Source organism: Hemicordylus capensis, chromosome 1 (genome assembly GCF_027244095.1).
Source record: "Hemicordylus capensis ecotype Gifberg chromosome 1, rHemCap1.1.pri, whole genome shotgun sequence".
NCBI lineage: Eukaryota > Metazoa > Chordata > Lepidosauria > Squamata > Cordylidae > Hemicordylus > Hemicordylus capensis.
Window position 1 is genome coordinate 366,732,843 of NC_069657.1, and position 13,163 is coordinate 366,746,005.

The following is a 13,163-nucleotide window of genomic DNA, read 5'->3' on the forward strand; positions in this document are numbered from 1 at the left end:
GTTTCCTAGACCATACAGTCTGACTTTGTTTTCCTCCTTACCATTTCCAGCTTTGGCATTCCAGTCTCCAACCACCACCAGCACATCTTGCTTGCATGTTTTGTCAATTTCAAACTGAACTTGAGCATAATACTCACCAACTTCCTCTTCTTCTGCATCAGTTGTTGCAGCATAGACTTGAAGACCTATCATGTTAAAGAGTTGTCCACGAAATTTAATTGATATTAGTCAGTCACTGACCACATTGTACCCAAGTACTGTCATTGCTATATCCTTCCTGACTATGAAAGCAACACCGTTCCTTCTTTGTTTTTTGTGTCCTGAGTAGTAAATGGTATGATTGTGTCTCATCCCAGTCCATTTTAATTCACTGATGCCCAAGATGTCAATCTGTAATCAATTCATTTCATCTTTCATTGTGTTGAGCTTTCCCATATTCATGCTTCTTACATTCTATGTTCCCATTGTAATTCTGTCTTTGCAGCTTTGGATTTTCTTTTCCCGCTTGGCAACATCAGCCATTAGACATCCAAAAGGCTTTAGCCTAACCATGTCATAAACACCATCAGTACTCTGAGAGATCCTCCTCAGCTCTTCCTCAGTAGCATGTTGAGTACCATCCGACCTGAGGAGCCCATTATCCGGCATTCTCAAATATTTGTGATTAATATTGTAACACGTACCCCATATACATGTGTATGTGTGTATACTGCACTAGCCTATGTTTTATTCCTTTTTAATCTTCCCTCTCTTTAATTTATTGACATTTCTTCCTTAATCTTTCTTCCCTCTCCTTTTTCTTCCTTGACATCACTGACATTTAGAATGGAAGTTCCTCAGGACAGAGACTGTCTTTTTTTTTTTTTTTTTTGGCTCATATAACAAACATGCCATGTGCATGGACAGTGCTGTCTTCTATATTTTAAAAAATTGTAATAACCTCATTCACATAGTAACGTGGGCTTCATCTCAGCATTCTGAATTGGCTTTAAAATAATCTGCCTCTGAAAGTGCAAGATTTGTGAGTTTGGGGTTGTACAAATATACTAAGTTGAGTTGTACAAATATACTAAACAAACAAACCTGGTACCCCTACACCCCAATCTTTACATTTACTTGTAAGCAAATCCTACTGCTTTCAACTGAGTGCTTACATCAGTCTTTGAATTTGCATCAAGTTGGAATCATGAAGCAAGCCTTAGAAGATAACAGGCAGTGTGATGACTTTCAGAAGGAATTTTTTTTTAAACTTTCTCAGCTATGTGATGGAGAAGACTATCACCCTCCCAAATATGCCAAAAATATAAATTTCTTGGTATGCCAAAAATATAATTTGTCAAAAAAAACCAAAAGAAAAATAAAACACATCCAAAACCGGTCTGATGGATTTGGGTATGCATGTTCATTGCTCTCCAGGAAGCACAGAGGGAAATACTAAAGAAGATATCTATTGAAGCTGGGGAAAGAGGAAAGGGGGCGGGGACTGATCTGATCACATTCCTAGCTGCTTATGGTACCCTGGAGGGGGATTAATGTTGTGAGATACCCAAACCCTATTTGGACATCTCACAATCCCCTGGTTAATCCCCCTGGTTCCTGAGCAGGGGTGTAGTGGAGGGGGACATGCAGGGATGGACTGCCAGTACCTGGCTCTTGGGATGGGCATAGCCATGGGCAGGGACGTAGCTAGGGGAGAGGGGGCCTGTGTTCACCCCTCTCCCTGGCGCCCACTTGGAGTGGAGGAGATAATGAAGAAAATAGGAAGGGGTGGAGCTGGGGGGGGCCCTCAGGAGCTGGGGGGGCCCTCAGGAGCTGGGGGCCCAGGTTATTTGAACCCATCCACTCAATTTTAGCTACACGCCTGGCCATGGGGACTGTCATGGAGAGTGCCTGCGCGACTGTGAATTTGCAACCACATCCCTGCTCCTGCTCCTATACATTTAAAAGCTCCAAGTATTTTGCGTGGAGTACTCTCTTTGGCCCCAGATCCCAGCAGTCTGCTCAAGAAACTACCGGTACTCAGAGTCCGACAGTCGGGGGCAGGAGGCCCGGAGTTCCCATTCCTGTATCCCTGCCGCCACGATTCCTCACAAGCCCCAAACTTGTTGCTTTAAAAAACAACTCTGGAACAACAATAGTTTATAAGGCACGAAGAAGACCAAGGATTAAAAGCTCTCTGCTACCGCTTTCTACTTTTCTGCTTCCCTCTCATTTTCCGTTTAATGGCTCTGCTCGCCTTTGCCCCATTTCACCTCACACTTCAGATCCCCTCGCAACTCAACGCTGCTCAGAGGAAATGCCTTTCTTCCAGGGGAAAGCAGAGGCGAGGGAGAGGAGGGTATATGTGGCGCTTATGGGGCCTGTGATTGATTGATGGATTAAGTGCCGTCAAGTCTGTGTCGACTCTTAGCGACCACATAGACAGATTCTGTGCTGCTGCTGCTGTTCTTTTTCTTTCTATGCCAACCTCATTTCCCCTGATCTCGGGCCCTGTTTTTGTAAATGTCTATATAGTTGGTGCACTCGAAAGAAAACCATGGACTACATTTCCCAGAAGGCTGCGGGAAAGAGAGAGGGAGGGGGACGCGGCTGAGAGGAGAAACGGGACCTTGAGTCCTCGAGGTAAGCTAACGCTGGCGCCTGTGGCTGGCAGCCAGAGGAGGAGGAAGAAGAAGAGCAGGAGCAGTGGCGGCAGCAGTACATCAGGCGGTGGCTCCCGTTGCTGCCGCCTGGGGTTTGCAGGAGACATTGCCGCCGGCTGCTGCGAAAAGAGGGCTGGAGTGGAGAGCATGCAGGGTGGACGCCCGGAGAGACTGACCCGACCTCCCCTCTTGCTGCTGCTTCTGCTGCGTGGTCTGGAATAGGAGAGACCGACCAGGCAGAGAGTGTGAAAGGCGAAAAGCTGGAATATTAAGGCGGACAAAGCTTTGTCTGGAGACCGGCTTGGGAGAGACACGCAGGCAACCCTGGGCGGCCGCCCTTCCTTTCCGGAGGAGCCCTGCCAGGCGGACGCTCACGGGCAGAGTTACTGCTGTCGTCGCTGCTGCCGCCGCCGCCGCCGCCTGACAATGAAACTGAAAGACAAATCCCGAGGAGGGGGCGGAGGAGGAGGCGGCGGCAGCGGCTGCTGCTCCTCCGTCTGCTGCTGGTCTGGGTGATCCGTTCCTGACCTCCGCGGTGGGCTTCTTAAATCGGGGACGGTTTGAGAAGGAAATCTCCTCTCCCCTTCTCCTCGCTAACCGGGGTGATAATCGGCGACTCCGCTTCCCGTCGGCAAAAGAGGTGACTGAGGAAGGAACGGGGAGCCTGCCTGTGTGAGGAGGAGGCAGCCCTGCCTGCCTGCCTGCCTGCCTGCTCCCCCAGCAGCCTTCATCGGCTTTTGAACGCGGGCGCGTGGATATTGGAAGGAGGCGAGGGAGAGAGCGGGGCTGAGGAGGCTGCCGCCGTGCGTGGCTTCTGCTCCGATTGTCGTTGTGCTTCGGGTGGTGGTTTCTCTCCCACGCTGCCCTTGGAGATGAAAAGGAAGAGGTGGCTGCTTCTGCTGGGGATAAGAAACGTAGATAAAGAGCAAGGAAACCTCGAAGCGCCTCTGCTCTTCTTCTCGGCGTGTAGCGGGAGGCAACGGTAGGAAAGGAAACCCCGGGACTGAGGTCGTGTGTGGCCGGGCTTGGAGTCTGACAACAGTTTGAAGGAAGCGGAAGAGGGTAGATGCCAACCGATATCCTCTGAATTGGGAGACGGATCCTGGGTGTCTCCAAGCGTCTGACTAAATAATTCCTGCCTCGGAGCTGAAATGAATTTCCTAGAGCGAAGAAGTAGTGAAACTCCTGTATTTGCTTGTTTAAAGGTCTGAAAGTCTAATCCACAAGTAACGGAAGGAAGTGGAGGCAACAGCAGGGATCTGTAATACAGAATGGTTTCTGAACAGCCACCTTGCATCTGTGTCCCCTGAAATCAACTTCTTTTTCGAAACAGAGGGGGAGGGACACAAACAGGATATACCTGTGGGCAAATAAAATGAAGGCTGGCTCAAAACATGCTCTTTTCCATTTATCTGTATGTATAATATCTGTTTCATGGATAAGTCCTGAGCATGTGTTTTTCATGCTTAGGAAGCTTTCCTTTCTGTACTGAGAGACACTAGGAACTAATGATCTCGGTTGTCATTCAGAGCAAAAAGAAGAAAATAAACCATTTACAGTGAGTTACACAATCTAGGAAGAAGTAGGATATTATCCATTGTTTGTCAGCAGCTGGGCTTGGATCAGGATTTATATGTTTGGAAAAATTAATAAAGCTGTTTTATTTTTGTAAAAGGGTCTGTAAAGGATCTTAACAAGCCTTTCTGAAAGGAACTTATTTAGAAAACTGCTTGCCTCAAATTTTGACCAAGAAATAGCTTCACAAATGGCACAATGCTTCAAAATCCTTTAACCGTTTTATGATTAAGTGGCAGTTGACTTCTATTTTTACATTAATCCCTGTGTTTTGTATGATTATGCAGTTCTAAAGGATTGTTTTGAACTGTGGTTTTTTTTTTTTTTAATTAATTGTGAAGAAGGGAAAGACTACTTACCATTCCTGGAATGACATCTTTTGACTCGGTGGTTCATTGGGTATTGTATAATGCCCTGATAAACTTCTTCTAATAAAACAACAAATTGTGGTTTCAGGGACATTATTTTACCCAATTCTTATTTGCGGGGGGGATATTTACCCTCCTTTTTCTCCCTTGATGACTCTTGGAGGTGGTGGAGGAGGGCCCATGAAAGACTGTGAATACAGTCAGATCAGCACTCACAGCTCCTCTTCGCCCATGGAGTCTCCCCATAAGAAAAAGAAAGCAGCTCCCAAGAGAAAATGGGAGGTTTTCCCTGGAAGAAACAAATTCTTTTGCAGTGGAAGGATCATGATGGCTCGCCAGACTGGAGTCTTCTATTTGACACTTGTTCTTATCTTGGTTACCAGTGGACTCTTCTTTGCATTTGAGTAAGTGGCATTTAAGTGTTTCCTCCTTTCTTTCCTTCAATATGTGTAATTATACAATTTTCTGAAAGAGAATTATATTCCCATTTTGAAGGTTGGATATTTTAAATTTTATATAAGTGAATTGTACTTCAATGTGATTGATATTACTGTATTTACAGTATATGCAAGAATTTGAAGTTGAATAGCAGCTTCAATTTCATTAGCAATTTAAATTCTTAACATATCTGTGCTAATGCGCCTAACATCCTGGATTGCATATCCATGAAAAGACTAGTTATTCCATTGCTTCCAATTCCTAAAGAACTAGCATTTCATTGTACTTTTTTCATAGTTTGGTGCAAAATGAGTACTGTACAAGAAAAGTGACCCTTCTTCATTGAGTCTTTAAAAAAAGCACACCTCTTGCATCTAGCTGAATTATTTTTAGAAAATCACATTGTCAGTACTGAAGGCCCCCATCTGATATTAAAGAACTAACTTTCACATGTCAGATCTAACCATTGCTCAATATCTGGAAAATGAGCCACATTTTCCTTTTGCTCTGGTGAAGTTTCACTTCCTCTTTATCAAGATATTTATGCACCAGCTTATTAATCCTCTACTGGACATAGTTAGTGAAACGGTGCAATCTGCACCTTAACCTGTGATCTGTCATTGCTTAGTACCCTGCTTCCTGGTTTATTTGCATGAAGGTTTGTACTTCAAGAAATACAAACTGATTAGGCTAGGCAAGCATTTCATAATATCTGTCTAACCAGCTATTGTTCCAACTTCTTTTCTTTAAGAATTCCCCACCTGCTTTATGCAGAAAAATCCTTTTTTAGATCCACTTTTTCATCATAGACTGTTTGTTTATCTCTTAGAAGAGTTAAGAGTGTTGTGCAAGACCTTGAGACTGGGTCAGGGTAGCCAAGGTTGTGCTACCTTGACCCAGTCTCAAGGTCTTTGCCCCCATCTTCTGGATATTGGTGCATCTGTGGGCACAACTGCACAAATCCTGTACTTTAAAAAAATATTTTAAAAGCTACACAGGAAGAAAAGTGTGTATACATAGGAAATAAATGTGATGAAATAAGATAGAATGTGACCATTGGTGCTGGTGCTTCCTTTCCATGCGTTCTTGCTTCCTATATACCTCATGCCTGATTTTACTTTGATGCCCTTGAGTTATGTTCATGGAAGCTAGCTAGTTTATGGCGAGTTTAAAATGTGTTAAACTTGTTTTGTAGTGGTTTAAGTGTCAGATAATGGAACACATTCTGGGTCTCTGTGAAGGAATTACATTAATCCTGATAGTTTAATGGAACAATGGCTGCTTTGATAACTAGATAGTAGATATGGTCATTCTTTGGGGAAAAGAATGAATTATTTGGTGCATGCAAAGTATTTTGAGGGGGAAGCATGCTGTGTCAACTTGTTTATCTGAGTTAAAATTCCAAACTTCATTTCTGATGTATGGTCCGAATGTTTCCTTGTCTAGTTTAAGTAGTCATTTATAGTTTAATTATAGCGATGATTAGTATATAGTTCTATTGGGTATTTAAGATAACGTGTTCTTCGTTATGTGCCCCACCGCCCATTGAGGTCACTTGTGGAGGTCCGTCTCCAGTTACCGCCAGCTCGTCTGGTGGCCACACCACACGGGGACGGGCCTTCTTGATTGCTGCCCCGAGATTGTGGAATGCGCTCCCTGCTGAGATAAGATCCTCCCCATCTCTGACTATTTTTTAAAAACGTCTGAAGACCCAACTCTTCACCAAAGCTTTTTCAGCTTTTTAAATTTGTAGGTTTTAGTTTTATGCTGTTTTTAAATTGTTAAACTGTTTTAACCTTTTATATTTGTTTTAATTGTTTTTATGTCATTGTTAACCGCCCAGAGATGAAAGTTTGGGCAGTATATAAGTTAAATAAATAAATAAATAATATTGCTTGTGGATATGCTTTTCCATGGGAGAAAACCTTTGATGAAGTCTGAGACCTCATTGAAAATACAGCATTTGTTTACTCAGTCCCTTATTTGTAGGCGGAGGGGAGGGAGCCGAATGTCCTTCAGTTTCTACTTCTTTTGTACATTCGAGGAGTAAACTAGAGGCTGAAGTGAATGAAATATTCTTGGCAAAAGTAGTCTCTTTCATCTCTAGATAAGCAATTATGTAAACGATGGGCAAATTGTTATTGTTGAGTATGCAGATGCTGAGTATACGAAGTTTCTGTACTGTATATTTGTGATCTGTGAATGACCCAAGGTAGCAAGGAGGTGTGGCTAAGGTTTGCTTCATACAATGCATGATTCCACAAATGTGTTCACTACTTTTTCCTGAGGAGGAGCCATGGCTAACCTTGCTTCTTTGGTGTGTATACCTGTAAGAGGTACTTGGGATGCAGTTATGTTTTGCAACTGCATGTTGAAAACTTGCTTTGTGATGTAGCCCGAGAATTCCTTGTCCATGTAGACAGGTGATGTTTTCTGGAGACCCCAGCAACACAAAGGAGGAGGGTAAGTATTATGCACAGTATTTTCATAATTCAACTGCTGGAAGATCCCTTTTATTCTCTAGCTGTTTTTTATCCTTCTTGATGTAGTATAATATTGGTTTATTATTAACAATATTGATTTTGTTTTTAACACACACATCAAGTATTCTAATGTGCACCTTTCAATGTGTTGTACGTAATAGATTTTTTTTAGTACAGCTGCTTCTTCCTTGAGTAGCAAGAATACTTTGCACAGAATAGAATATATTAGGGACGTGCATGGAACTGGCTCCCTTCGAGCTGATGGTGGGGTGGGGTGGCTTTAAGGATGGGGGAGGGTGCATTTCCCCTCCCCTCCTTGCCGCCCCATTGTTTCACTGACCGGGAGTGCTGTACACGCGGGCGCACTCCGCGGGTGCGCACATACACATCCTGTGTGTGTGCGATGTGCGCCTGCCTGCGATGTGCGTGTGGCACTTCCAGTTACTTCCGGTCAGTGAAACAACGGGGTGGCAAGGAGGTATGCTGCCGCCCTGCCGGACTATTTATACACAGTGTGCCGGAGGGGGAAGCACAGCCGAGTGGGTAAGTGCACCCTTCCTCGTCCTTAAAGCCACCCATGTGTTCAAACCGGTTCAAACACAGGGGTTCTGAACCTGTTCGGCATTCTAAGAATAGAACGCCAAACAGCTTCGTGCACATCCCTAGAATAAATAGCTCTACTTCTAGCTGACCCCTCATTTCTAAGTGAGTGCCTGATAGTTTACTTATACATTGAAATGTTGCATTTCTTTAGGAGGTGCTTGAAAAGCTACAAAGCAACACATTTGAAAAGCAAACATTTATAAAACAAATGGCCACTGTGCATGTGTAGAGGCCCTTTGCATTCCGGCATCATGCAGGAGCAGCTGGGAGATGTCCCACTGGCGCATTGCCATAGTTGGGGGGAGCGCTGGGATTAGGGCAATTGGAGGAGAAGCAGGTATAAACCTGCTCCCTTCTGTGTTAAAGGGGCTATACAAGTCCTCAGTTTTAAAGGGATGTGCTTGTGATTCGAATGCTGAATCACATTTTGGCACATCCCTAAAAGCAAAATAATAATACCATGCATTCATGAATGACTCAGTTCATCCATGCTTGGTATTAATATTTATATATTTTGTTTTTCAACCAAAACCAATGATCAACAGCTTATATGGGGGTGGGGTGGGGAGAATAAGATTGTTCCTTATCTCAAAGGGCCCACAGTCTAAAAAGAAACACAAGGTAGCATTGCTCTCTCAAATTTTTTTCATCTGTGTGCGGAATGAGTTTTGTGCTGGGCGGCAGTATCAAGGCACTGTGTGAGCACATGCATTCAGAGTGGAGCCTTCTTGATTCAACCTGAGAGGGATCTAAAATTAATTGAGTGGACATGAAAAAACTTGTGAGCGCAAGCATGTGCGCATGCCTTAGAGGGAACAGCCACCACGAGAAAGCTGCTATGCTGGAGTTGGATGGGGACGGTTGCTCTTTTAAAAGGTGCCTCTTTGCCCAGTTAACAGGATAATACATGTGTTTAGAGAGGCTAATGAATAGTTAATTATATTGGGAATCTTTCATAATAATAAAATCTTACGTTAGCTTTGTGTGTTATTTGAAAACTTTTTTTTTTGGATGTGGTCAGTTTGGAATTAGTTTAAAATCTTCTTCTAATAGCAGTTTAATATAATGTAACAGGTGGCCCGTATAGTTTTGAGTGATGTTTGATGGCATTCAGATTTTCATCCAAACACAACATAAAATTGATTTCTGTCTCATACACTCGTGTGAGAATATCTTTGTGCATGCAGGATACTCTTTGGCATAGTCAAGAACCACTTTTGCAATAAGTGCATGCTGGTAATTTTTATAGGGATGGTGTATGTACCATTTAAAACAGGGATAGTCTTAGCTATACAAACGTACCAATATTAAGTAGTCAGTTATTTGTCTCATTTCTTTAATACAAAATGTAGCCAACTGTTCAACTATAATACTGCCTTTCCTTATATACTGTACAATACAATACAACGAAAAACTTTGCTTTTCAACCAAAGTTCCCAAAGTGGTTTACATACAGAAATAAAATAATAAATAAATTAAATGGCTCTCTGTTGCCAAAGGGCTCACAATCTAAAAAGAAACATAAGAAAGGCACCAGCCTCAGTCACTGGAGGGATGCTATGCTGTGGTTGGATAGGGCCAGTTGCTCTCCCCCTGCTAGATAAAGAGAATCACCACTTTGAAAAGGTGCCTCTGCTCAGTTAGCAGGGGATATGTATGAAATGCTTGAAATTCTCCTGAGAATTGAGAGTGTGTATAGTTAGGATAACACTGTATCTAAATTTCATATTAGGCAAATTAGGTCTTGCTAAGCATTGTTCTTTTTCATAATATTTTATCATAAATATGGTGATTGTAAAATTGGGAATGGAGCTGTAATATGGCAGATGAGTTCAAAGAGCCCATTGTATCCTGTGGCCAGGAGCTGTGAGCGTCCAGGAGGAGCCATCGAGCTTCTCCCCTCTGTCCGGCCAGGGCTCTTGGCACTGCTACCTGCAGCCACCGCCAGCCCAGCTTTGCCCATAACCTCCTTCCACTGGCTAGGCTCTCAGCCAATGGAAGGAGGGTGATGGAAGGCTTCTGGGCAAGCCACCAGAGGAGGCGGCTGGCTGTGGCTACAGGTGGCTGGCAGCAGTGTGGGGAGCCCTGGCCTGGGGGAGGGGGAGCTCAGCGACCTGTCCCAGTGATAGGGAGTGGCTGGGGTGTGTGCTTAAGTGCACATGCCTCCTTGGGGACACTGCTGCAAGAGAGGAGATCACTATGTGAACATAGGCCCATGTTCACATGTATTTAACACAACTGTCTTCCAACAGTGCAAGTGTAGTTAATGTGTAGAGCATTTTTGGCCAAATTTCTGAGCAGCCAGATACTGTATGTATGTATTTGTATTATTTATACCCCACTTTTCCATAATAGATTTGTACCCAAGATGTCTGTCTGTTCAGGTTAATGTAATGCTCCAGCAGTTTAACACAACTGGAACAGGAAGAGTGATGTAAGCAAAAGTGTGCTGGAGTAAGACAGCCTTCACCACATGCCAAAAGGTGAGCGGTGATGGGGTTGGCATGCTTCCTTGATGTTCCATAGTCTGATGCCATCACTGATATGGCTTGCATTATGCATGTGTGAATTTAAGAAGCATGCACAGTTTGTTTTTAAGTTTGTTTTTGCTATTCATTCTGAGCAGGGGGCGGGTCTGCCCCCTCCATGCTGACAGTGGCCTGTTTTACTTTTCATGTAGAATCAAGTTTGGATTGATACAAACTTGGATTGCTGCATGACTGCTGAGAAGGAATATGCACAGAACCGGGTGGGGGTGGTTCGAAGGGCGAGGGAGGGTGCTTTCCCCCCACCGGTGCTCCATTTTTTAAGGTTCCTTTGGCATACCTCCCTGCCGCCCCGTCCCCTCCTTGCCCAGCAGTACCCAGAAGTACCAGGTGTGCGTGCGCTCGCCAGGCATGTCACGCTCATGCACACCTGCCCTATGTGCACAAACACAGCGCACACATGCGCCTGGCGTGTGCATACATGCTGAGTACTTTGGGGCAAGGAGGGGGCAGGGCGTCAGGGAAGTACGCTGCTGCCCCAAGGGAGCCTTAAAAAATAGCGCCAGCGGGGGGGGGGGGGGGGAGTGGAGGGAGGGGTAAGTGTACCCTTGCCCGCCCTTAAAGTGCGACCCCACTGCCTTTGAACCAGCCAAGCAGCTGGTTGCTTGAACCAGATCGGAGGCCCTTTTAACAGGTTTGTGCACATCTCTACTGCTGAGTTCTATAATGAACATCAGACCTGTGCAAATATTTAGCTCTGAACTGAATAATCCACACAGACCTAGTGTCACAGTGGAGGTGAGCACTGTTCTCTCTAAGCCGTGCGCACGCTCACAAGTTTTCTGATGTCCACTCAGTTAATTTTAGATCCTGAATTAGGAAGACCCCACTCTTAATGCATGTGCGCACACAGTGCCTTAATACTGTCACCCAGAACAACACTTATTCCACACAGAGATGAAGAAAATTAGAGGGACCACTGCAGGTGAGCATTTCCAACATGCACCTTTGTGTGCGCTCCAGAGCCTAACTCCCCTCTGCTGTTCCGAGGGCCCCTTAAAGAGCACAAGGCTCTGCTGTACTTCAGTGTTGTCTTGGAAGGTTTGTGGGGAGTGCTGGAAGTGGAGTCCTTTCCATTGCTGCCCCCATAGAACTCTATGGGCAAAATGCTGGGAAGGACTCCTCTTCCCAGTGCTCCTCATGCACCTTCCAAGATGGTGCTGGAATTCAGCAGGGATTTCTGCTGTTTAAGGGCCCTCGGAACTGGTAGGGAGTTGGTTAGGGATCCGGGTCTCGTGCAATGGTACACACTAGAAATGCTCACCTCCACACTGTGCCAGTAGGGCTATGTGAATTATTCAACTTTGATTATTTGGAGCCAAATATTTACAGAGAACTGACAAATAAGGTGTTTTCTTGTGGTTCATTCCTCTTTAGCTGAAAGGTCTCTGGCTATACTTCCTAATTCCATCATAAATATGTTGTCTCCATTTGCTCTGAAAAGTTCCTAGGTGCTGGTATTTATGGTGTGATGGTACCTAAGTTGTTATAAAGGCTATCAAGACTCAGTTCTTGAATTATTTTTAGGGATGAAATTTAGTTACAGTTCTATAAGTACTGTACATTTTTAGATTACACTTGAACTTCATGTAGGATCACATCAGAAAGTGTATTTTAATTACTCCTTGTCATAATGGAAATATGATAATTAAGATAGATGCTTGTGTGAATATTTTACAGCACATATTTATACAAGCATCTATGTATCTTCTGCTTTGGACATTAGTGAAGATACATTATACATTTGCCGTGGTTGCTTCCATGTCTTTGTTCATCATCTAATGGTTCTACAATTTGGTAGCACTCTTATTGTTCTTGCAGATGTGTTTAAAAACAACAACAGAACAAACAAAATGAACCACAACAGAACAGTTTCCCTTTTTTTACCCAATCAAAGAATGTAATTATACAGTATTTTTCTTGACATGGACATCTTGCTCTTCCACTCCCTCAGTCCCATTTGCAAAAAAGAAATTTAAGGTACTTTTAAGATGAAGTTAGCTTGTGAATTTTGTCCCAGTGTGAATTTTGTCCCAGTTATATTAACCTGCTAATATAAGGAGGTTATATTATTTTTGTATTCCTTGAATGTGGTGTGAAAAGCTTTTAATAAGGTACAAAAGGATTTTGTAGTAGTAATAAAGCTTCTGGCAGCTGAGCTGTTGTAAATCATAGAGAGGTAGGTTGAGCAGCAGCATCTGACTGTCATTGGCATTGCTCAGATGAAGCAGGACAGGTAGACAGGCCTGTGTGGCGGGTAGAAGATATATAGGTCCAGGAAAGCAGGAATCAGGGACCAGAGAAGACAGCATGCCAGGGAAAGTAGGGGCACGCAGGAAGAAGAGAATACAAATAGGACAAATATGTATATATTGCTTTTCAACAAAAGGAAAAGGATACAGAGGAAGATAACAAATGCTGAAGAGTAGAGCAGAGGTGAGAAATCTTATTCTTTGTGTGCTACTTGGAGTCAAAAGACAAAAGGCAGCCTAAAAATGTAATAAATGA

At 43.8% G+C, this 13,163-nt stretch overlaps 1 protein-coding gene across 6 annotated transcripts in view; it reads left to right on the forward strand.

Annotated features, from left to right (window-relative positions):
* Nucleotides 1-2,337: 2,337 nt before the first annotated feature.
* The window catches only part of ZDHHC14 (zinc finger DHHC-type palmitoyltransferase 14), a 119,571-nt gene continuing 108,745 nt past the window's right edge, over nucleotides 2,338-13,163 (forward strand). For 2 of the 6 annotated variants that reach the window (XM_053293902.1, XM_053293922.1), the window contains exon 1: nucleotides 2,338-4,989. In XM_053293902.1, coding sequence (XP_053149877.1) covers nucleotides 4,736-4,989 — 254 coding nt within the window. In that variant the 5' untranslated portion in view covers nucleotides 2,338-4,735. Of the gene's footprint in view, nucleotides 4,990-10,576; nucleotides 10,593-13,163 lie in introns of those variants that run through there. The other 4 variants (XM_053293912.1, XM_053293930.1, XM_053293937.1 and 1 more) reach the window with 3 other exon arrangements.